Below are 23,355 nucleotides of genomic sequence, written 5' to 3' on the forward strand. Positions count from 1 at the left end.
TGATGAAGCTTTTCACTAAGGGATCTTCCTTTAACATGACAAATGTGTCTGGGTCTCTGCACATGTTGTAAAAACCAAATTAAATGGATAAAATAGTAAACACAGCTACATTTCGGGTCTGAATGATCAGACTCTTTTGGATTTTTCTTCTGGCTTTATTGACATATCCTTGGCTCATAACGTTGTGTGAGTTCAAGGTGTACAAGGTGACAATTTAAACAGTCAAACTTTCATAATAAAGGGAGGAAACGTTCTTCTTACAATGCGAATAAGGAACTTTGTTTTCCCTCTTTGCCTAGTGCCTCCTGCCCCTTGTGTGGCCTTGGTGTCTGCTCTTTTTCCTTAGCTGGCTGAAGAAACTTACACACAAAATACATTGGACAAGTATATTGTTGAGTCACCGAACCACATTCTGTCAGTCCCTGGGGACCACGTGCCTAAGTGCTCCATGTGTGAATTGGTGCCATTCACGTTCCTACAAATGGAATCTTTCCTACAATCTGAGAGGTCTTTTCCGGATTCTTTGCTTCTGAATCCAGAGGCCCTTTGACTGTCCATGTCATTAAATAGCTCATTTTCCATTTACAAGCCACAGCCACGTCCCTAAGTGTACTTATCCACGTAGCTTTACCTTTGCCTGATCTCCAACGTCTATCTTAGGTGAAAAACCTAAGGCACTTTAGCAGCCAGCCCAAAGCCATAGCACATTGAAGACAGAACTGGATCAGAATGGATGTTTATTGAAAAGAAAAGGACGGAGCCAAAATGGTAGATAGAGTTTTACAAATTTGGATTCAGATCAAATGGTGCCTTAACGAAAGTCACAAGGAGTCATTAGGATTTTAGATCAGGACCTGAAGAGACAGATTATTTGTCCCATCCATCCATCCATCCATCCATCCATCCATCCATCCATCCATGCCTTGTATATAACAGGCCCTCTGCTTAGGGGATGATGACATAGAAATGAACAGGAAGCAATGGGTTGAAGAGAAACCACTTCTTGAGATTTTCAGGTTTTTGTTTTTCGCAAAGGAGGATTCCTTGGAGAGAGGAATTTCAACTTATTAGTTTCTGCCTTGTCCCATCAGTGAGAAATCTTCTCATGCCTGCAGCAGTGGGTATGAGCAGAACACTGACGGCCGGCCAAGTCAAAAAGTCTGCACTTGGGTTGGTTTCTGAGTGTTTAAAGAATCCTTATTTTAAGATGTTAGCTTCAGAGGTAGAAGTAATTAAAAACCAATGCTACTTCCCTCCCTTTTTGTTTCTTTTAATATGATGAGCCCCAAGAGCTTCTACAGTCATTAAAAAATAAAATGCTTGTGCAAAGCTTGTCCCCATAAGCCTTTTTGAGCATGGCCCCCATGCATACAAACCAGGATGTCTTTGTTAAGTAGGGTAAGCCTGTTAAAACGATTGAGCTCAGCGTTTCATAATCACATGGCAATAGATGTGAGGCAAGTGAATTTCTCTTGCGTTGAATGTGGACTGTATTTACAGGAGTGTATATAATCACCGTTGACTGCTTTTATTGAGAGGAAACTGCTCTCATCATATCTATCTCCATGGTGTAGACTGTAGATCACAAGCTACTGTGTCCCTTAAAAATTCGTTTTTACAAACACCTGACCACAAGTATGTAAAGTGGCCGAGCAGAGTCTTTCCCTGGGCTCCCCACGTGATGAGACTTCCTCCCTCTCAGCAGGGGCAGAGGTCACACAAAGAAGGTTCTCCCCCGTGGAGAGCCACACATCAGAATGGCCATAGGCCTAATGGTGTCAGAGATAGTATACATATGTTAGGTTAAAATAAAATTTACACGGAAGGGGTTCTAGAGTGGAGCGAAAGGTATTCTAACCGTCCTAAAGTCGGTATTTTTAGCAACAAAGAGAATCCTACGCTGGGATGCATCATCGTATATCACTGATGCCTTGCCAGAGGTTGTCCGCAGGCTCGTTGGCACCATATAGAAAGGATGGACTTGCTTTTGCTGACTGGTTGGGATACGCAAAGTGTAAATAGTGGAAGTGAAATTTTGCCTGATTGCTTCTTTCTCCTGTCTTTAGCCAACAGAAATACAGGGCTGTGACTAAATGAAGCTGAGACTCATGGAGTGCTAGAGACATACATGAATCATAATAAATGTCAAGGACAGTTGATACTTTGGCCGACTGGCAAAGTGACACGCCTTTTATATTTTGGGTCAGAATAACATTGTGTCCTTTCTAATTCTTGAGATGCTTGGCTTCCTAAAATGACCATCTTTATTTAGATTAAGGACCCATTTAGAGTAGTTTTAATAATGTATGGTTTCATACATAAGTGGTTCCATAATTTATTTCACCATTATTCTCTGTCAGGGTCTTGAATGTTGTTGTTAATTAAGGAGAAAAAAAAAAGGACAGTATCTCCCTCTGGTCGGCCAAGTGAGTTGCCCTCGTTGTCGATTGTCGTCCCAAAAACAAACCAAAAACTACCCTTGGAGCCTGTCAATGATGTCCAGTTAGTGAATTACAAATTGCCTGAGCAAATAGCATTCCAGGCTCACAGGTGAACTGCCTCTTAGCTAGAACCCATTTATCACAAGTAACCCATTTACCAGGGAACCTTCGACTGATTTACGCCCAACGCCTCCTTCGCACACCTAAATTATTAATGTCCATATTAAGGAGATCCCCTGCCTTCGTCACCTGATGTGTTTTGACTTTCTCCACACAGCTGAAGCCACCGATCTTTAGGTTCGATGTCCTGTAGATGAAAATTCCCAAAGAACACATCCTTGTTGTAAATGCTGTACATGTGACTGTAAGCCTCGTGGCCAAAGGGGGCGGGATTTCCAGAAGCAGTGTCTGAAGTAAACATGCAGGGTTTGCTCTTCCTGAGCATAGCTTCAGGACACATCTAGTGTTCTGTTCCTTCTAGATCTTCCCGTGCTTTACGCTCACAGTCCCTGTGTGCTGAGGTGCAAGGTTGCTAAGCTGTCCGCGGAGATCCTGATGTCTTACGTTTCTAGAGACACCTCTGCATGGGGGCCTCAAAAACAAACCGATCTCAAAGCACATGTGTAGTTATCGGTACATGATTAGGAAGTGACCTCACCATCTTGGATTCTCCCCGGATAGGAAAGCACTCTGTCCTCAGGTGTTCACGCCTTCAGGTGCACTCTGTGGAGTCAGCTCATTGCCAGAATGAATCATCCCAGCGACTTGGCGCTGTGAACTGTGTTCCTGATCCTGTGGACACAGGAGCCCTCATACAGTTCTATTTCCCAGGGGAAGTGTGGTTTCCAGAATTGGTGCCATATGACCTTGGGAGGGGAATTAAAATCATTCTCATAGCGTTTTGGGTGGTGGTTTTTAAAATTCCTGTGTCATCCTGTCCCCGATGAGTTTTCAGCTTTCAGAGTCCATCGTGTTTCTCTTTGCTTGTTGTTTTCGGTAACAGAAGACACGAATCTCTCCAGGTAGTTTCGCTTTCCTTCCATCAGTCTTCTAGGAAAGCAAACAGCTCATGGTTTTCAAAGTAAGTCCAGAGCCAAAGGCAAGACCATAGGTATCACATGCTTTCCGTGGCTCAAAATCCTCATGCTTTTTTTTTTTTTTTGGCATAGTTACTGACTGCAGTACTATTTCTGTAATAAGTGTGTCCCATTTTCGTATAAGCACGAACCCTGTCACCCCAAGTCCCGGAGCAATTTACGATCTATTCCACGTTATCTTGGAAAGACCTCTTTCATGGTAGTTTTTAATGGCTTGATACCTCTTCAGTTTTTTGAGTTGATTGTCCTTGTCACATTGTCTATAAAAACTAACACACAAAATTAGGCAGCTGTTTGTGATACCTTTCAAAGCAGAGGGTGGGGCTCTGCTGGTCACAGTGGGCACCTGTCCCCTGCCTGCATGTCATTTTAAGCTGGGCCGCCTGAATGTAGTTAAGCCTCTCAACGTTAAGCAACAATGAGAAGAAAACAACAACAAAAAAAACCTAGGCAGCAATTTGTTTCCTGCTTTCACTTTTGAACTCACTGTTAAAGTTCTGCCACTAAATTATAATCTCCTATTTATTTCCCACGCGTGTACCCTTCGTCTCTTCAAGGAGTCTATTTAGCAAATATTGTCAGTTCCGGAAAATTATGATCGTAATTTTGGTTGCCCTAGTTTAGAGCTATCATTTTAATATTGAAGAACTATTGTAATATGCTTTGTGGTGTTGTTATTAAAGATAACAGTAATTATTTCAGTGATTTTTAAATACCAGCAATAATCATTGCAGGTGACTTCCTAGTCTCAAGATTGGACTCTCCAAAGCCTTTTAAGATTGATGGGAACCTGTGAAAGGTTCTAACAGGAACAAAAGGAAATTAGGGGTGCTAGTCCAAAGTAAGCTTCTAAGCGGTTGAGGGTATTTAACTGATTGGTCAAAGGCATGCTGTGGACAGTCTTTTTGTTTCCATGACCACAGATGCTTCCTCATCCAGTTTTTAGTACCATCGTATTATGTTCTTTTATCCGCAACTGAAAAGTTTTCAGTCTCAAGCCCCGTAGTTCATGTTGAGTTATTAAATTTAAACGTTATTACTTCCCCGTTGTATTCTCCAGATTCAGAAGTGGCCCTATTAAAGAATCCTTTTGCTAGCATCTTGGGTTTTATGTGCTCTTGAGTTACTTTTCCTTTCATACCTTTTCCGTGGGTGGGTTAACAGGAAGGGAAATGAGGGAGCATGAGAGCATGTGATGATGCTGATGCTATAGGCTTTTATTGTTGTTATTGATAGTTTTTGGTTTGTTTTGTATGGTTTGTTTTGCTTGGAGATCATTCCTTATGGTCAAGGGACACGGAGAGGATTTTGAACCCTGGAGTCTTGTATTAGCTTCACTACTCCTAGGCATGTACCATCATATATGCACAGGGGACACTGTGTGTGGCCACAGGCCAAGGCGTGGGACCCCTGTGTCTGGAGATCCAGCTTAGCCACAAGAGAGCCAAAAGATCTTTATGTTTTGTGAGATAAGGCTTCCGTGAAAAGGAAGTCCAAGGCTGTTTCGGTCAGGGAGGAAAGATTGTAGGGACAGACTGTTAGGAAAAGTAGTAAGGGCTTTCTCCTCATAACCAGAGCATCTAGCCTGAGCCATTCATTCTCTGCCCACTTCCCCCTGGACCTCACTCTGTCATGCTAGATCTCGCAAAGCTAGGAGAGGTCCCCGTCTCTCAGAGCCTGGAGACAGCCCTCCTACACGGTACACCAGCCATATGGAGTTACCAGGGGGCCTTCTAAAGAGGAAAAGAAAATGCTTGATGGGGAAACAGTAAATTGTAACTTCTTCAAAAGCTGCACCACAAGTTTCTGCCATAGCACCACAGCCGGTTACAGTTCACATCCTGAACCTTGGGTTTGACCCCGTTCATCTTCCTCCTGGAAAGTGGAGTGAATGGAAGGGAGTCCAGAGTAGTAATGGTGTCCTTTGGACTGAATGCTTGTGTCTCCCCAAAATTCAAATGTTGAGACCTAATGCCCAGGGTGATGGTATCGAGAGACATATGTGGGCCTTTGGGAGATGATTAGGTCATGAGGGTGGAACCCTCCTAATGCGGTTAGTGCCCTTATAAAAGATAATGCCTTCACCCCTTTCACCACATGAGAACCCAGCAAAAAGACAGCCATCTATGAACCAGCAAGTGGACTCTCATCAGCCCCCGAACCTGCCAGTGCATGGATCCTAGACTTCAAGCTTCCAGAACTGTGAACGATAGATACCTGTTGTCTATAAGCCACCCAGTTTATGGCATTTTTGTTAGAGCAGTCCAGACAGAGATACAGTGGATAGAGGAGGGAGTGAACTGTTCCCGAGGTAGACTAGTGCAAATGGAGTTGCTTTGCCCCAGTCACGGGGTTACTTCGACAAGGACCAAACAAGGGCAGAATAGATATCTATATATTGTAATACTTTGTTCAAAACTTTGGCTGTTCGGTTGCCCTGAAACCATGAGAAACCTAAGGGCAGTGACTGTGTGCTACTCATCATTGTGTTGTGACATACGGCGGTGCCTGGCACTCCATACACAGTTGTTAACTAAATGAAGGAAAACATGTGGTGCAATGAAAGAAGTCCTAGTGGATGCTGTGGCAAGGTCAGCGAGTCCCGAATCGTGAGCAGTTACCACGTACAGGTTGTCTTTTTGTCTCTGATTTGCAGGATGATCACCCTTTTAACACTTCCGGGTCTTGAAGGGTGTTCCTGATGAGAATATAAAAAAAAAATGTGTTCCATGTCTGAATCATCTTTTCCAAACAAAAGGAAAGTTATTTTTCCTTCGGTTCCTTTTTATAAAATGTGTCCTTGAACGGAGCTGCTGTTCACACTTGCACAGTCTGAACCTGTATGTTCAAAATGCTTCAAACTTACTTCAATCTGCAGTTGTCAATTTTTTTTTTGACCTGACTGAGCCTTCCTGGGAGAATTTCAGTGGCCCGTATTTGGCTGTAGACTACTCAAGGGTGGTTTTGGATTCTGGATTCTAGCAATCTAATTATAGTCATCCAACAACCTGGAGAGAGGGGGAGGCGGCAGGCTCAATCCTGCTACCATGAGGCTGCTTGTAGCATTTATTTCTCCGAAGCTCCCAATCTGCCGTGGTCAGACTTAGCGAGCTGAGCTCTTCGCTTCCAGAAACAAAAGAGATTCACCACCTTCAAAGAAAAAAGTTCCATCCATTACTAGGCGAAGTAAGGCATTTCTTCATGACAGCTAAAGCCACCTTGGGACCCATGACTGGTACCTAATTTTCCCAAGAAACCAGCAATTACTTTTTCTTTTCTCTCATTCAGATTGACCCACCAAATTTAAGCCACTCCAGGGGGGTCTCTCCCCTCTCCTCTTAAATATACATAGGTAGATATTTAATTTTTAATACTCTCTTCCAGATTTTTTGACAGGTTATACATATGCTAATGGAAATAAGCTTATTATTTGAAGCCCAGAGCTTCTTGTCACTGAAGCTTCATTAACACTGTTATCGCCACCTGACATTTATCTTATAATTTTCTAGAGCTGACTGTTGGGTCTCCATGGAAACCCAAATTGCAATTGAAACAAGTACAGTAATAAAGGCATCCACGGAGATTGACAGCATGCAAAGCCTGGTTACATTTGTTGATAGTAGCTTCAGTGGCTACAGCTAGAGAGGGGGAATGTGCCCTTTGGGTGTTTAGAATTACCTCTCTGGCTTCACGAGTGTCCTACCTGACTCCCCTTATATGACAAGTTTACCCTAACATTGTGGGTCCTGATGTTAGTAATTAGGTCGCTCATTTCTACTGGAATCCTCTCAAGGCGTTGCGAATATTGGATGTGAAATTAGCCATGATCCTGTTTGGATCCAAAAGGAAATTCTTCCTGGATGATTCTGACCCAGCGAGATGTTGGTCAGGACTTAGGGTGGATTTCTTTCCAGGCATGGGGGCAACCACTGACTTGTACCACTTTCTCCCCCTTGATCTCAAGGAACCTGTGCTCTTTTAAGTTCATGACTTCACATCAATTTGGTTGATGCCTCAAAGCAAAGAGTCATGAGACTGGAGTGAGTCCAGAGTGAATTAATCTGAAATTAATTTGATTCTGAAAGACTCCATCTGGCTGTGTTTGGGAGAGGCAGTTAGACAGATACATAAACAAATGATCATCTGTATTCATTGTGCCAGATGTAGTGTCAAAAAATGAAGAAATGGCTTTAAAAAAAATCAGCTATGGGGAATTTTGATATAATGATATTCAGCCTCTTAGAATAACAGCTATTATAATTTAGCACATAATCCTATTTTCATTCTTATTTGTTTAGAGGGTTAGATCTGATGGTGTGTTTTTAAAGAAATAAGCAAATTAAATGTCAAAACCGATTTTAATTGGTGATTGAAGAGGCTAAATGGAATTTATGACATGCTGAGGGAGAGAAGGGGGTGTTCTAGATTTCTGAATCAAAGTGTTGTATTTGGTATTGATCTCTTCAGGTGTGATGTCAGGATTCAGAAACTAGCCAAGCGGCATGCCATTTGGACTTTGCCCCTTGATACATGGTTTTGTAGCATGGCCACTGGTATTTTGTCTCATAGGGAAGCATACCCGTTGAGCTGCCATGCATACAATTCCGGAAGTCTTCACTGAGTAGTGATACAGACTTGGCCCTGTTTTTCCATTACTTTTACCAATGTCTTCAAGCAGACCATCAGAGAGGCGAACGTTGTGGATTGCTATCTAGGAATCCCATGCAATCTCCGTAGGGCCTCTTGTTGCCTTTTTTTTATGCTGGGACAGAAGGATTCTAGAAAATTCGTGGTTAGTGCCTTGAACAGTATCATAGGCACCTGTTATGGGCCTTTTATTTCCAATTTTCAAACCACAAACCTCATCTTTTGTGATGTCGTAAAGAGAAAGAATTAACGTTTACTTCTTAGTCAGTGAACAAACATAATTTACTTTAGAAAAACAAAATCCCCAAAGGGAGCAATTCCTCTCTCCCCCCAGACTCCCACCCACTTCCCTCACTTGTCCCAGCCCCAACGCAACAAGAACCGTAATAGCAAGCTGGTAAAATAGAGCAGATGACTGAGGAAAATTAACCCCCAAAAGCCGAACCGTCTTGGCAGAACTGGTCGCTGCATCCAATGACAGCAAATTAGACGGTCCCCAAACCTTGAATGTTGATGCTCACAGTGTGTTAGAACGAGAGAGTAATGTCTCAGATACCTGGAGCCCCTGGGGGATGAGTCAGCCTTATTAGCCAAGTTTGCAGGAGAGTTGAAAACGTATCCTGTAAGGCACAGGCTCTTTATTGTCTCATTTTGAAGGAATCCTTCTTAAGAGTGAATTACATATTTCCCTGCCTCCTTAAACATAGTTATTGAGCATAATTTTGACCCTTTCGACAAGACAAGATCACCATTATACAAATTAATTATTCTGCTGTGCTGCTGTCCTTGGGAACTCCTGGAGAATAGAATTCAGCCCCAGCTCAGAGCAGGCTTTCCACCGCTATGCCCCATCAGAATCGCCTGTCTGTCGGCTGTCACCCCACGGGCCACCTACTGCAAACCCTCTCATTTGCTACTTCAGTCTCCTGTGGGTTTGAAAGGCAGATGATCAAGGCTGTGAAAAACCAACAGAAAGTATAAGAAATCTTTGAGGAATGGATTGAGAAGCTCCCCCAAAGGATTTAAAGGGCGTCAACATCAGGGCAGGAACTTTGTGACATACATTTTGACCGCTCTGAGGTCCTTTCTGTCTTGATTCTCTTGCTGGCATTGCACGAACGTAGGAGTTTGAAGGCATTATTTAAAAAAAATACATCTAAATCAAACTGTTACTCTACAGAAATACATGCCTTCCTTCACAAATGGATGCTGTTTTGTGATCTCAACTGTCATTAATATGACGTAATTAGATCCTATATATGCTGTCAGCTTTAGATTTTCCAGATCAGTGGAAGGAAACAGTGGCATCGCTGATGTCTGGTGCATTTATATAAAGCCTCACGCTGCTGGCTGCACCCCTCAGGCTGGCATTCATTTTAACTTGCACGTCTTGATTACATGTCATTTATGACCGAGGAAGGTAGGCCAAATGCAGGTTGAGGAGAGACCAGCCTGAGATTCAATTTTGCCATTGATAAATGATAAAATGAATAATGGATGGACAGATAATCAATATTTAACGGAAGGGTAGATAGAGTTCTAAGTACAAGGCCAAGGACAAAGGTCAGTGACATCTTTGTCCTTTCATCCAAAGTAGGAGACCCCCCTGAATGGATTTTGCAATGGTTTTATCACCAGAATAGCCAGAATCAGGACAGTGGCTTTGCCGGGGCAAGTGGACCCAGCGGGCATTTAGAGAAAAATAGGCATGAGTCATTAACTCATTGGTAAATGGCATATCAACCCTTAGATTCAATAGAGGACTGTCAGGTGGAATTGCCTGCTTCTTTATAATCATGGTTCCGCTTTGCATAGCGCGTGACTTCAGTTTTACTACTTTAAAGACTTCTTCTGTATTAAATTGAGGATACACGGGCACTGTGTAGGTACCATACTCACCTTCCAAATGAAACCCTCCCTGAATGTTTATTCAGAATTGTACCCCTTCCCCCACACTCCCTATCTCCATCCTCTGCTTTATTTTTCTCCATTGAGATGATCTCTAATCTCTTGGAAGACTTGCTTATTTTGCCATTTTATGCCCCCTTGTAGAAATAAGCTCCATGAAAGGCAGTTTTACCTCCTTGTATTCACCGCTGTCTCTCCAGCACCTTGAATAGTGCCTGGATCGTGGGGTCACTTTATAAATACCCACTGAATTAATGATGGAGCAAGACATCGCTGTCATCGAGGACTCCACAGTCTCACTGTGCACCTGCCTGGGGGCTCAGTTAATTATCGTTTCTGTAGGTTCAGCTGTGAGAGAAGGGGGGAAGGTCTGGGCTGGCAGGCGATCAGCCTGCTGGTCTGTGGAAGACGTTCTTCCTGATCCCAGATTTGGGGCAGGGTGGGAGGCCGTCGGAGCCGGTGAGAAAAACAGGGAAGTCGAACATGAAACCAAACTGGAGGCAAAGCCGACAGGAAAGGATTCTTGTTAGATGTGCTGAGGTCGAGGCGGTGCCGAGAGCTTTCTGTTGGCCGCGGCCGTGGGAGAGCGGACTGGGGGGTTGAGTGGACCCAGGAGGGAAGGGATCCCCCCACACGTGGCTGGGAGTGGCAGGGAGCCTCGCGGGACTTAGTGCAGAGTGCTGGCAAAGGGAGTAAGCGCAGGGCCCCCCACCCCACGGCACTGCGAGTGCAGGTGGTGGACAGGGCTGTGCCATCCAGCCTGAGGGCGTGGTGCAGTGGTGGCTGTCCCAGCCTTGGGTCCCTCGGCATGGCTCAGTCCCCGGTGTCAAAATGCAAGCTCCGTGGGAGGCAGGGGCACCGGGCCTGTGCTCTGCCAAGTGTTAGTCTCCTTTTCTAGCCTTCTGTCTTTGAATCTCATCGCCAACTCCGTGAAACGGTACGCACACCTCCTCTTCCTTCCCCTCTGATTTTGTTTATATTCCCTTTAAAGCTTTGACCACAGGGATGAAGCGTCGTTTGGAATGCCACGTGGCGGTCCCCACGGCCAGATCAATCACTTGTTGCGAGCGTACCGCAGCCCCTCATGTACGGACGGCTCTCTTCTGGGCATTGGCGCTCTGTATTTTGATCTCACATTGTGCACTCTCTTTTCATTGGCCCGGAGCGGCTCCGGGGCATAAGCGACCTATTTTTCAACTCTCTCCTTCAAACCTAGCACGGTGCCTGACATAAAGCAAGCCTTCCGTTAACTGTGTAATTTGCAGGAGAGAAACAGATTTTTGTGGGAGAGTAAACTTGAGGTGCGTTTGACGTCAGCCTGCCAAGGACAGCCGTCCGCTTTCACCACCAGTGTGTTTTCAAGCGAGTGGCCAGTGTTGTCAGTCTGCCCTGGTAGCTCCCTCTTGCTGCACAGGTAACTCCTGGAAAAATGTTGTCACCAGTGGCGGAAGCAGGAGTTACTGGTCTCAAGAGGCGTGGGGGATAGGACCAAGGGACAGGGCACCAGACAGGGTGCCCCTTATTTACATCGTTTGCTGCCAGCAGGTGAATATGGGGGACACTCTAGGTGAAAATTAGCGTTCAGTGTGGGGGGTTCCCCCACATTGGTCTTAACTTCATGATGATTCCCATTTCATTTATTCGATGGCACCAAACCAGTGTTTTCCCATCATCTAGAAGGACCACGTACAGTTGCTTGCCCAAGCAGACAGGTGCATTCTGCACCACTGAGCCAGGGGCAGGTGAATCGGACCGGGAGGGCACCTAGAGGGGGCGTGCGACCAGAGCTAGGGTGCCCCCCCTCTGTTTTCTCATCTACAAAGTGGGAGCAGTAATCCTGACCTCAGCCTTGGCGGGGGGGGGACAATTAATTAATGTGAACTCCTGGAGGACTTTGAAAATGTGAAGCCCGATATAAATCTTATGTGTGACTATTATTCCCCTGTTGCCATTTCTAAAAGTTCATCTAAAAAACCTCTCCCTATGCAAATGCCTCCTGCTCCTGTCTGAAGTCCGCTGAACTATTTCTGATAAATCACTGAATGAAGTGAGTTCCTGGGCAGGGGCCATCCAGAGCCGATGCCTCACTGCCTTCCCAGCAAGGGTTATTGTATGTTCAGACTCCAGGTACCCCCTGGATGCCTCCAAATTTACCTCTTTGTGGGGGTTTTCCAGCTATCTGCTTTTTACTAGCAGTCAAGTTGAGAGAAGATAATAAGGTTTCCCTTTTACTCGGTGAGTCCAGATGCCTGTGTCGTGTGGCCTTTCCTGCAGGAATCATTTCCTACGAGTCAGGCTTACATTTCACCCTGGTAAACAAACGGATCACTTTGAGACCTCCGTCCAAATAAAATCCAGCCTTAATTCCAGCAATCCAGAGGGAGGATGCCTATCACAGGGGTCATCTGTGAATGAAATTGATGTGCTACATGTTCTTAATAAAGTATGTATTTTTTCACCTTGTCAAAGCACAGGGATAAACATAATACATGTATATGTACTCACAGGGAACTTGAACTTTGTTCTAGAGGAACACAAACTAATTTACTTTACAATTGGACCATTTAGAGAAAGGCTTTGTCCTCTTCAGCCACTTAGGGTATTGTGTGCTCCAGTTAATATGCTGCGAGTTCACCAGCCAACCTCCAGATGTCTCACTTCAGAGATTTGGGGTCCCATCCTGTACTTGGAGTGGCCTGGGCACACAAAGTTTTGGTGGCAAACGGTAACAGTACCTTCCAGGTAAATACAAGAATGTCATTGGTTTCATCCTATTAGTGAGACAACAGATACCCAGAGTTTTGCGAAGTTTACCAAAACCATTCAGCAACTCGGAATCCCGATGCAATTAAGATATAGCTGCAGGGCGCCAGGGTGGCTCAGTCAGTTAAGCATCCAACTCTGGCTCAGGTCGTGATCTCACAGTTCATGGGTTCAAACCCCACATTGGGCTCTGTGCCGACAGCTCAGAGCCTGGAGCCTGCTTCAGATTCTGTGTCTCCCTCTCTCTTTACCCCTCCCTCCCTCTCTTGTGCTCTGTCTCTCAAATATAAATAAACGTTAAAAAAAAAAAAAGAAGTAGCTGTGTCAGTCCAATGGCAAAGGTGCTCCTTTGAAAGGCAACTGTAGAAGATGGAGGTTTTCTTCATGGTAACCCTGAAACGGTGCATTTGCAGAAGGACATGAAATTGCCAGAACTTGAGGTTGTAGGACAGCTGATTCCTTTCCCCAAAGTGAGAGGCTGGGAAGGTTTAGAATAGAGGATTGTGCCTTCTGAACGTGGCCGCATCCACATCTCCACTGGGTCGAACACAATGCAGTGTAGGAAACTGTTGCTGCTGGACTCTGGCTGCCACATTGCCAGTCAGTGGAGGAGAGAATTCCATTTTAAAATTACTAAGCAGGGGCGCCTGGGTGGCTCAGTCGGTTGAGCGTCCGACTTCGGCTCAGGTCACGATCTCACGGTTCGTGAGTTCGAGCCCCGCGTCAGGCTCTGGGCTGATGGCTCAGAGCCTGGAGCCTGCTTCCGATTCTGTGTCTCCCTCTCTCTCTGCCCCTCCCCCATTCATGCTCTGTCTCTCTCTGTCTCAAAAGTAAATAAAAAAACATTAAAAAAAATTTAAAAATAAATAAAATAAAATTACTAAGCAACAACAGCATGGACAATGTAGAAGATCGTTAGTAGTACTGACTTCCATGCCCATCCTGTAGCCCATGCCCACCGGAAGGCACCAGGCTCGTGGCCAGCTTCCTTCTGCCTTTGCCTTATGCAGCTCAGTCTTGGACAATTTCCTGTGATCACCAAACAAAGCCTTTTCTTCATGTGCTATTACTTAAGTACAAGTGATACACACACACACACACACACACACACCACGATTCCTGAGCCCTTTGAAAGAGCAGCCTGTCAGCTGACTGAAATGATGGGACCACAGTTGGGATATTAGGAAAAATTGGAGCAAATTAAGAGAGATGATGCTCTGGTAGCAGCCCCGTCTGAGCCTGCAGGCTGCTGTGCACAGTGTCGGTGACACCTTGTCAGCTCCCCAGCCTGTGCCTTAGTCACCTGTGAGCCCCAGGGGACTGCATCAGACACAGATGGGGAATCACCCCCAGGCTTTAGGCAGCTGGTCATATTACCTAAATTATCTTCTCTGTACATCATCATCTGGGCCCAACCCACAGTCGCAGACTTACAGAAATGAAGAGCCAGATGAGAACTATTTCTCTTTGTTTTTCAACTGAGGAAACTGAGGCACAGGCTGGGTACATGGTTTATTGGGATCCCACAGTTACATTACCGCTGAGCCAGGACGAGAACCCAGGACCATCCGGCCCACCAGCCCACAGACTTGCTATCAGGTGCCCCCAGCATTGGTGTCATTCTCCTGGCCCCTTATTCTGGTTTTCCCAAAACCTCCTGAGGAGATAATATTTTAGTAATCTCAACTCTACTTAGTTTTTTTTTAAGTGTATTTGCAGTTAGAGGTATTTAATTACAGATAAAGTTAAAAATTGTTTGTCAGCTGCGATAATTTCAGGTGTAGCCACTTGTAACTATTGGCTACCATATTGGATTGTGCAGTTACAGAGCATTTCCACCTCTGTCCAGAGTTGGGCAGTGTGGACACAAGACATTCTAAAAAAAAAAAGACCAAAAAAACCAAAATAAGATGGATAAAAAGGATAGGAATAGTAAGATTGCTGATAAACCCTCAGGGAAATTAGCTGTCTTTACACAAAATTTGTCCAAGACAAGGCATCCTTTTGTGTTGTTTTGGGGTTGATCTATATCCTGAAGGGGGCATTTTATGTCTTCCCCTTTTTTCAGCACTGATACAATTGCTTAGAGCTCCTTATCGCTTCTTATACCCATTTTGTAAGTTTGTCATTCTTCCTTTCCTATAGATTAAAGGAGATAGAGTGCAGAAAGTTGCTTTCCAAGCAACAAGATGAAAGAATAGGTCTATCAATTCTTTTGTTACCACTCTCTAAAAGGAAACTTGCAACTCACTGGACCATATAAAAGCTTATTGTCTTGGAGTTAATGACAATAATATGTCGAATGAATTATTATAATTTTTGTAATATTTTACTGCTTAGAGGAACCTCAGAAGATTTTGCATATCCTCTGTTGATCTAGTTTTCTTTAAGCAAAAATAGAGTAGGGAAGTAGGTCAGTGCCTGTGCTAAAAGCAAAAAGCAAGTACTCTCATTTTTTCCCCCCAAACATCATTATATTTTCATCTTGGCTCTGAGACTGATACCACCAATGCCCGCTGGCTTGGTGCTCTCTAACTTGTGGTCCGATTCCATATGGCATCTGTCCTAGAGGAGCCTTACATTTGGCTCCTTGCCAAGAGCAAAAGCAGAATTGGCGTTCAGCGTCTTGTCGTTTGTAGGTGAGGTGCCCACGGAGATGCGTGTGGTTCTGTCGAGGGCCTGGAAGTGGCCACGGAGTCTACAGGAAGCCTCACCCTAGGGCAGCCCTGTTTATGGGATACTAAGCAACCACAGGTGGTCTTTACCTCTGTGTCCAGGCTCTGCACAGACCTCTTCTCTGGGGTGGGACATCGGAAAAGCCACTCTATCTTCATGACTTGCAGTTGCGTCATTTGCAAAATGGGGATGAAAATGTCAGCTTTGCGGGGCTGTTGCGGTATTTTATGTCACGTACGTGGCAAAGTTTTCTGGCCGAGAATAAGCTCTCGATAAACATTTGAATTTGCAGTTAATTCCTGCAATGTCCTGGGTGCTGAGGATGTCTAGGGAATACACAGAAGTGAGCTAGTCTGATTTCCTAAGCCCGAAGTCAGATTCTAGTAAATAGAAGATCTTCCTGAGGTTTGTGTTATCTGCTCCCGTAATTACCCCTACGTGAAGAGTGCCCAGGCTCTCCGTGGCCTCTGGCAAGTACCCCCGAAGGTTTAACTGTTGGACACATAATTTCTGGCTTCCTTAGAGGTGTCGACACGTTCAGCCTCATGAGGACAAAAGAAGTCAGTAAGTCTCTGACTTCTAAGAATGAGCATCAGCCAAAAGAAAGCTGGGAGTCCAAAGGAGGAAGAGCTAAAGGGGGGCCTGGGAGGGCTCAGTCGGTTGAGCATCTGACTTCAGCTCAGGTCTTGATCTCACCGTCTGTGAGTTCAAGCCCCACATCAGGCTCTGTCTGACAGCTCAGAGCCTGGAGCCTGCTTTGGATTCTGTGTCTTCCTCTCACTCTGTCCCTCTCCTGCTCGTGCTCTCTCCCTCTCTCTCTCTCTCTCTCTCTCTCAAAATAAATATTTTTTTTAAGTCCAGATAAACAAAGGAGGAGGAGCTTGCGTGCGTTCAAGCCAAGTTAACCAGTCTGTGGTAGTACCATTAGGATCCAGGTGTGGAATCCAGCAACATGGGGTCTGTGGGGCTAGGACCACCTGTCCTGCACACAAGCTTTTGATTGAGAAGCTCTGTTCTTGCAGCGGTTTGTAGGATAACTAGTCATTATTAGATTGACTTCCATGCTTTTCATGCTCTTAGCATTTGATGGTGATCTTTGGAACAGTTGTTTGCAAAATGGCAAGTAGTTGAGAAATGATGTGTAGATGTGTCTGAGAGGCGTTCATGGAAGTGACCCTGTGGTGATAGAGAGGAAGGGGGTGTGGGGATGGAGACATTAAGTTATTATTGAGAAAATGCGGCTTTTAACATAGTCTTAATGGACTGTCAAGTTCTGCCCTTGGCCCCCTCCTTTTCACAGATGGTTGAAAGGTGTGTGTGCGTGTGTGTGTGTGTGTGTGTGTGTGTTGCCTTTTATTCGGCAGTATGATTCCAGGGACCTAATGGGATTTGCTCCTGGCCTTGTCTTCTCTGAGATTTACCCTGAGCCATTCACTCTCAGCCCACGAGAGACCTGACACAGTGTTTGGCCACATGATGGATTAGAAATATTTTGTGCTTTGGAGTCCACTGGGCCTAGGTTTGAATTCTCCTCTCACCATATGTAAGCCAGTAATCTTAGGAAAGGAACTTCTTCAATATTTGCATCTAGAAAATACTACTTTCTGATAGGATTGTTATAGAGATCACTCATAATGAACGCAAAGACCCTGACACCACACCTGGCATGTAAATCCTCGCTAAAAGATACATTATTATTATTTAGGGTAGGAATTGTGTTTGAGTCTCTGCTAAAAAAAAAACGGAATGGAAAAGAAGGCTTGTAATGGTCACTCACTCTAGTGTATCACAAGCGCAAAGAAGAAGAGACTTAAGGGCAGAAAAAGCTAACACTTTCGGAGACACTTACTGTGGACCGTGTTCTGTAATGAACACCTGGCTCCGTGAGGCGACGTCTGTTGCTCCCATTTTACAGATGAAGAGTTGAAGGCCCAGAGTGGCCCAGTTAGGAAGTACTGGTGCGAGGAGTCAGAGCCCGTGCCCTGAGCCCTGACAGCCTGCCGCCTCAGGATGATCAGGGCTCTGAAGGCATCCCTGCAGGACCGCTAATGGGAGAAGGGTTATAAATGCGCACTTACCGATATAAAGAGCAAAGGCGTAAGGTGCAGGCCCTCTTGTCCGCTTCCCTCCCTTTATGTGCCTCCGTGAGTATTTTCGGAGGAAATGAAAATGGCCCCTCATTGGGAGGGCACTTACGGAATGCTTGCTCTAGCCTAACTCCAGACATAAGGACTAATATCCCGGCACCGAACTCCTCCATCGTATTCACCGTGCTCTTTACAGACACGATGCACCAGCCCCAGTTTGGGAACTTCCGTTCCCTGTTAGCTGAGACCTGTGGCAATGCCTTCCTCTTTTCATCCTAGCTGATTGTCAGCAGCGGTAACCACAGCCCTTCCTGTCCCAGCACTACATCTTACCACACTCTCGTCTCTCAACGAGCTGTGAACACCATATTCTGTTCTGCACCATATTCTGGGGCCTCGCCACCTCCAGTGAGCCAATCCACCTCCCTCCCCCTGGGGTTACGGTGCCCACTGAATTCTCAAAGGGTGATTTGTAAAGTACAGGTGCCCAGGAACAAGATAAACCATCAACCTCTAATATAAACGACCATTACATTGCACCTAAATTGCTGAAAGAAGATTTTGCGCTCAATATTTTATTCAGCAGAACATTTTTTTGTAACAATAAGGTTGATTAGAGAAAGCTCTGAAAAGTGCTTCAAGTTAGTCTGATTGTTTGTCTCAAGGATTAAAAAAAATAATAAGTGGTAAAATAGAGGGAATAAGAAGAAGTAGAAATTGAAGCCAGGACCCTAGTGAAGAGTCTTTGCCATCATTTTCCTCTCGGGATTAAATTAAATTCAGGATTCGCGCTTTCCACAGCCTTTTTGTTTGTTTTTTAGCCATCAGGGGTGGGGGGGTCTTTTTTATCCAGGGCTCCGGACTAGCCTAGGTCCACAGCAGATTTAAGGTACACTGGTGGTCTTGGATTGTTTGTTTTAACCTAATAAGAAACCCTGCTTGAGATCCTCGACTGTCTTCTAAATTATTACCCCCAAGCCACCCTGAAATGACACCTGCCATTTGCACTGAGGTTTTCGCCCATGTGGCCCCCGTTTGACCTTTCTGCCTCCTGGGCTGGGGGCTGGCGGACCCTCAAGGACATGGCTCTGCAGGTACTTTGCCCGGCGGCTGTGCACTTGTTTGGGCGCGTTTTATTTTCACAGGATGAGATGCTAAACCAAGGGCACAGTACTGCAAATGAAGGCTGCTTGGAGCATCCAGCCTTGTCACTTGGCAGAGTAGGTGGGTTTAGCCTGCAAGGAGGAGGGTGGTAGATGAAAGAGGTAGGGGATTTTGCTTTATTATTTACTGCAGCTCAAATAGGGATCCAGATACAAAATGAATGCCTTCATCATCGTATTACACGATGTTGACTAGAATTGCAGAATTCTAAACAAGCATTCTTTCTTCCAAATGAGGGTTTTGGAAAACAGCATTAAAGAAGATTGATATGTAAAAGCTTATGGTCTTGCTCTTTGTATCAGCCCCAAATATTTACTGAAGCTAGGAGAAGAAAAGGCAGACTTTCCTCTTTTCTCTCCCAAACGTGTGATTGTTTAGAACTCAAGTGCAACATCTGGAAGTCAGATATACAGAGAGCAATTTATGGAGTGTGAAAGATTTGAAATATTCAGTGTCCTTTAGTGGGAACTCAACTTTCTGGGGCTGCATTCCCCCCCCACCCCCCCCAGCACAAAGCAGGCATTTCTGAGATCGCCTTTGCCTCTCTGAATTAAACCCTTTGTGCCTGGATCCCATAAACAATGTGCTTTTTAAATGGGAGCCCCCTCCCCGCCCAGGCCCTTTTCTCCAGTGTGGGCAGCCAATCAGCTGCGCCCAGCCGCATTGCTGGAGCACTTTCCATTCTGAGCAGCAACAACATACTAATTTGATGCACACATGGATGCCTCGCGCACTCTGCAAATTCATCACCAGCATCTTGCATTAGTCATCTGATGGGCTGCCAAGTGTTTCATTTTCTTTTCATGTGACTTTATTATTACCACCTCTCTCCTCTCTTCCAAAAACCTCCAAAAGGCGGGGCCGGAGGGAGGGCGGGGGGGGGGGGGGTGGGGGGGGACGGAGGGGGAGAATCCAGCAGAAATCCAGCCCTGCCCTTCTTTGCACACGAGAGCCAATGTGGGGCTGATAACGCTGCGGATGCGTTGGTGGCAGCCTTGCAGAGCGAGACCTGCACTTAACTTGCAGCTGCCTCCCGAGCCGGGCTTCAAGATGTCCACGCCCCGGGTGACAGCCGGCGGGGCGCTGCCCTGTGCTCGGGCGGCGATGCTGAACAGCAGCCTGCAGTGAGAGCCCGCAGCCGCCGCCGCCGCGGAGCAACCTAATGGTGCCTGTGCTTTGTTTTAGTTCATCAAATTTCTCCGACTCATTAGGCACTTTGCCCCGTGCTCCTCTTCCTCCTCCTTCCGCCTCCCCGCCCCCACCCCCACCCCCATTTTTTTTCTTCCTGTCCCTCACCGTGCAGCCCTAACTCTGGCTCCCGGTTCCCTTTTTGACAGTAACGGCACAGCCAACAAGATGAACGGCGCTTTGGATCACTCAGACCAACCAGACCCAGATGCCATTAAGATGTTTGTCGGACAAATCCCCCGGTCCTGGTCGGAAAAGGAGCTGAAAGAACTTTTTGAGCCTTACGGAGCCGTCTACCAGATCAACGTCCTCCGGGACCGGAGTCAGAACCCTCCCCAGAGTAAAGGTACAGACCGTGGGGGAACGCACGCGGTGGGGAGGGGGCAGGGCGCGCGGTGGGGGGCAGGGTGCACGGTCAGGGGCACCGGGGGCGCGGGGCCGGCGGGGCTGCCCTGCGCCCGCGGGAGGGAGGATCGCGAGGGGGAGCAAGCCGCGGCCGCCGCCGCTGCCCGGGTGCTCCGGCCAGGCGGGCTCCTCCCCGCCCGCCCGCCGGACAGGTGGACCGAGCCTGCCCGGGACGCGGGAGGGAGGAGCGGCGGGAGGGAGGAGCGGCGGGAGCCCGCGGCCGCGCCTCTGTGCAGGCGCGTGATTGCTCTCCCGAGGTCACTTTCTAGGCAGCGCAGGCTCCTCTGGGGTGGAGTAGCTGCCTCTCTAAGGAACCGTGTTTCTCAGCCTTGCGTTTCCTAAGCGAACTCTTCCTACCCCTGCCTTCCCGTTATTGCCCGTGCAATTACGATGGCATTTTACTTTTCCGTAGCCTGTGGGGACCCTGAAATGCCTTCGGAACAGTTGCTGTAATACCACTGGGGTCAGGAATAAAGGGTACACTTTTAAGAGGGACATCAATTCTTGGGGTTTAAACGGGGATCATTGAGTGAAATGCGCCTTTTCGGGCGGGAAGAAGCACCCTAGCGGCCTGAAATAGTTAGCACACCTTAAAAACGCTTGTGGTTTACGCCCTTACCAGTGGTAGGATTCAAGTGTACAACCTGGTGCTTTTTACTGCCTCCATTTTAAGACGAGGGTGATGGGGGGCGGGGGGTGTCGGTTGTTAAAATAGAGACGAGAAACCTCTTTACCGGGTGGTTGAAGCTTCTGTGTTTTGGAGTCCTCCCCTGTAAGCTCCATGCAAACTAAATTTAAAATACCTTCTCCGCTGCTCCCTTTTGGTCTTTGTCGATGTTTTAACCTGGCTTTAGTATTTTTGTTCTTTCTCTGTTCTTGATTTCTTGGACTGTCGAACTAGGGCCCCTCTGTCTTTCAGTAGATCTTGCTCTTTCTTTTTCTCTGCACCTTGGAATTTCTGTCTGCCCTATTATTTTGTTTCTGTGTCGCCTCTCATGAGAGGTCCTGCAAACTCATTGTGTGGCTCGTATGTATACTTTAGTTGAACCCGTGAATGTTAGCACACACTTTTCTGAGTCTCTTTCTTAATGTGAAGGTGAAGGGACAGGACTAAATAATCATTAAGACTGATGCTCTGTGACTCTGAGAAATGCTGGGCCATCTCTTGTTCTCTGTAGTTGCTAAGGTCTGATAGCACGTTTGGAAACCTTTGAAAGAATGTTAAGGCCAATACTCGTTTTATAAAGCCGAGCAGACGTTCCTTCAGGTTAAGTTCCTAAGACTCCTGTTCTCTGTCTCAAACCATGTAACACCAAGGGTGTTTTCAAAATAAGGGGAATTTTCTCACCACAAATTTGGTTGTCCCATTATTAGAAAAAATATCAAATATCTGAAATTCGATAGGAGTTAAGACATCACAGACGGGCAATGTTGAGATGTTTGTGGGTCATATTTCCAAATTATTTACCCACATGTGTCCCAAATGTAGAAGACTAGAATTTGTTTTCATAATTAATTTCTATAGTATCCTACTGAGGAAAGAAACTTCAGTGCACCATACCGGAGCAGAGAGTCACCAGAAGGGCCATCCCACCATCTAGAACGGCACCCGCAGCAAACTAGGCTGGGGCAGTAAACTAGTGTTTTAGAACAGTAACCATGAGTTCATCCTTGTCCAGGAAAATGTGCCTCCAGATTTCAGTTTCTCAGCATTTTTCAGAATGACCTTTGACATAGTGATCAAACCTCATTTACTATTGTCTGATTACTTGCATTGTAGCTTTCACACATGTCTTGCCTTAGCCAAAAAGACCTTCTTTCCATCAAGAAAGTGTGCATGGTCTAGTTTTTCTACCATTTTCTCTTTTCCTCAGTGTTCCTCTGAGTACTGTCTTGAAGAGGCTACATTTGAGACTACACATTTTGTTAACTTCATTCACTGTGTCTTGCAACTAACTTCCTTTAAATAGTTTGTGTAAGCCCAGAGTCTTGGAGGGAGGAGGAGACGCGATGAAGGAGCAAACTTTTTTAAGCACATACACTATGCACCAGGCCCTGTTTTAGGAGTTCTTTCATTTCCTTCTTGCCAAAATCCTGAAAGTAGGCGCTGTTCATCACGTTTTACAGATGAGAACATCGAGGCTCTGTAAAAAAAAAAAAAAAAAGTTAAGAAGCAAAACTCATTTGACCCAGCTAGTAAGTAGCAGAGTAGGAATCTGGGCACAGTCCGTCTTCATGTACTTGACCTCCATGTGTTCACTTCACTCAGATGAGGCCTCAAACCAACCTTGTTCTGCTCCGTTTCAGGGTGTGGGCCGGGGGGCCTTCTCCTTTACCTAAATGCTCCCCAAATGAAAGGAGGGAATTCTGACCTTTACGAGCAAGGTTGATTTGGTTCCTGCCTTTGTGTTTATTTAGTTTCGATGCTCATGGGTTTAGATTGTACATCATTCCCATTCTATCATGGGATAGAAGTTACAGATGAAGGGGCGCCTGGGTGGCTCAGTCAGTTAAGCATCCAACTTCGGCTCAGGTCATGATCTCATGGTTCGTGGGTTCGAGTCCCATGTCGGGCTCTGTGCTGCCGGCTCGGAGCCTGGAGCCTGCTTCTGACTCTGTGTCTCCCTCTCTCTCTGCCCCTCCCCTGCTCACACTCTGTCTCTCTCTGTCTCTCAAAAATAAATAAATGTAAAAAAAAAAAAAAAAAATTTTTTTTTTTTACAGTTACAGATGAAATCATTCAAATCTTACCTTTGGAAATATAGGTCATTTCCCATTACTGTGAACTCCAAGGCTCACATCAAATATTGCTTGAAGTATGTGGACGGTCAGCCGAAGCTTGAAAGGATTTTTGTTACAGAGATACCTCTGTTTTAACAGTATTTGTAGTGATGGGATTTGAGCTGTATAATGACATTCCCCTCCGAGGATTACAGCCCTTAGCCGCTTCCATATAGAGAGCAACCACCACCACTTTTC

General features: G+C 45.8%; 1 protein-coding gene and 1 long non-coding RNA gene across 11 annotated transcripts in view; one reads left to right on the forward strand and one right to left on the reverse strand.

Moving 5' to 3' along the window:
- Positions 1–23,355, forward strand: part of CELF2 (CUGBP Elav-like family member 2) — an 821,985-nt gene that overhangs the window by 639,879 nt on the left and 158,751 nt on the right. For 9 of the 10 annotated variants that reach the window (XM_053225256.1, XM_053225248.1, XM_053225258.1 and 6 more), the window contains one exon: positions 20,121–20,317. In XM_053225256.1, the coding sequence (XP_053081231.1) occupies positions 20,140–20,317 (178 nt within the window). In that variant the 5' untranslated portion in view covers positions 20,121–20,139. Of the gene's footprint in view, positions 1–19,716; positions 19,949–20,120; positions 20,318–23,355 lie in introns of those variants that run through there. The other variant, XM_053225257.1, reaches the window with a different exon arrangement.
- On the reverse strand, positions 16,384–17,939 carry LOC128316279 (uncharacterized). Its single transcript, XR_008299908.1, has 3 exons — positions 17,729–17,939; positions 17,382–17,577; positions 16,384–16,708 (listed from the first exon to the last, which is right to left on the reverse strand). It is a non-coding gene; the product is annotated as an uncharacterized LOC128316279 (long non-coding RNA).

The sequence above is a fragment of the Acinonyx jubatus genome, chromosome B4, assembly GCF_027475565.1.
Source record: "Acinonyx jubatus isolate Ajub_Pintada_27869175 chromosome B4, VMU_Ajub_asm_v1.0, whole genome shotgun sequence".
Lineage (NCBI taxonomy): Eukaryota > Metazoa > Chordata > Mammalia > Carnivora > Felidae > Acinonyx > Acinonyx jubatus.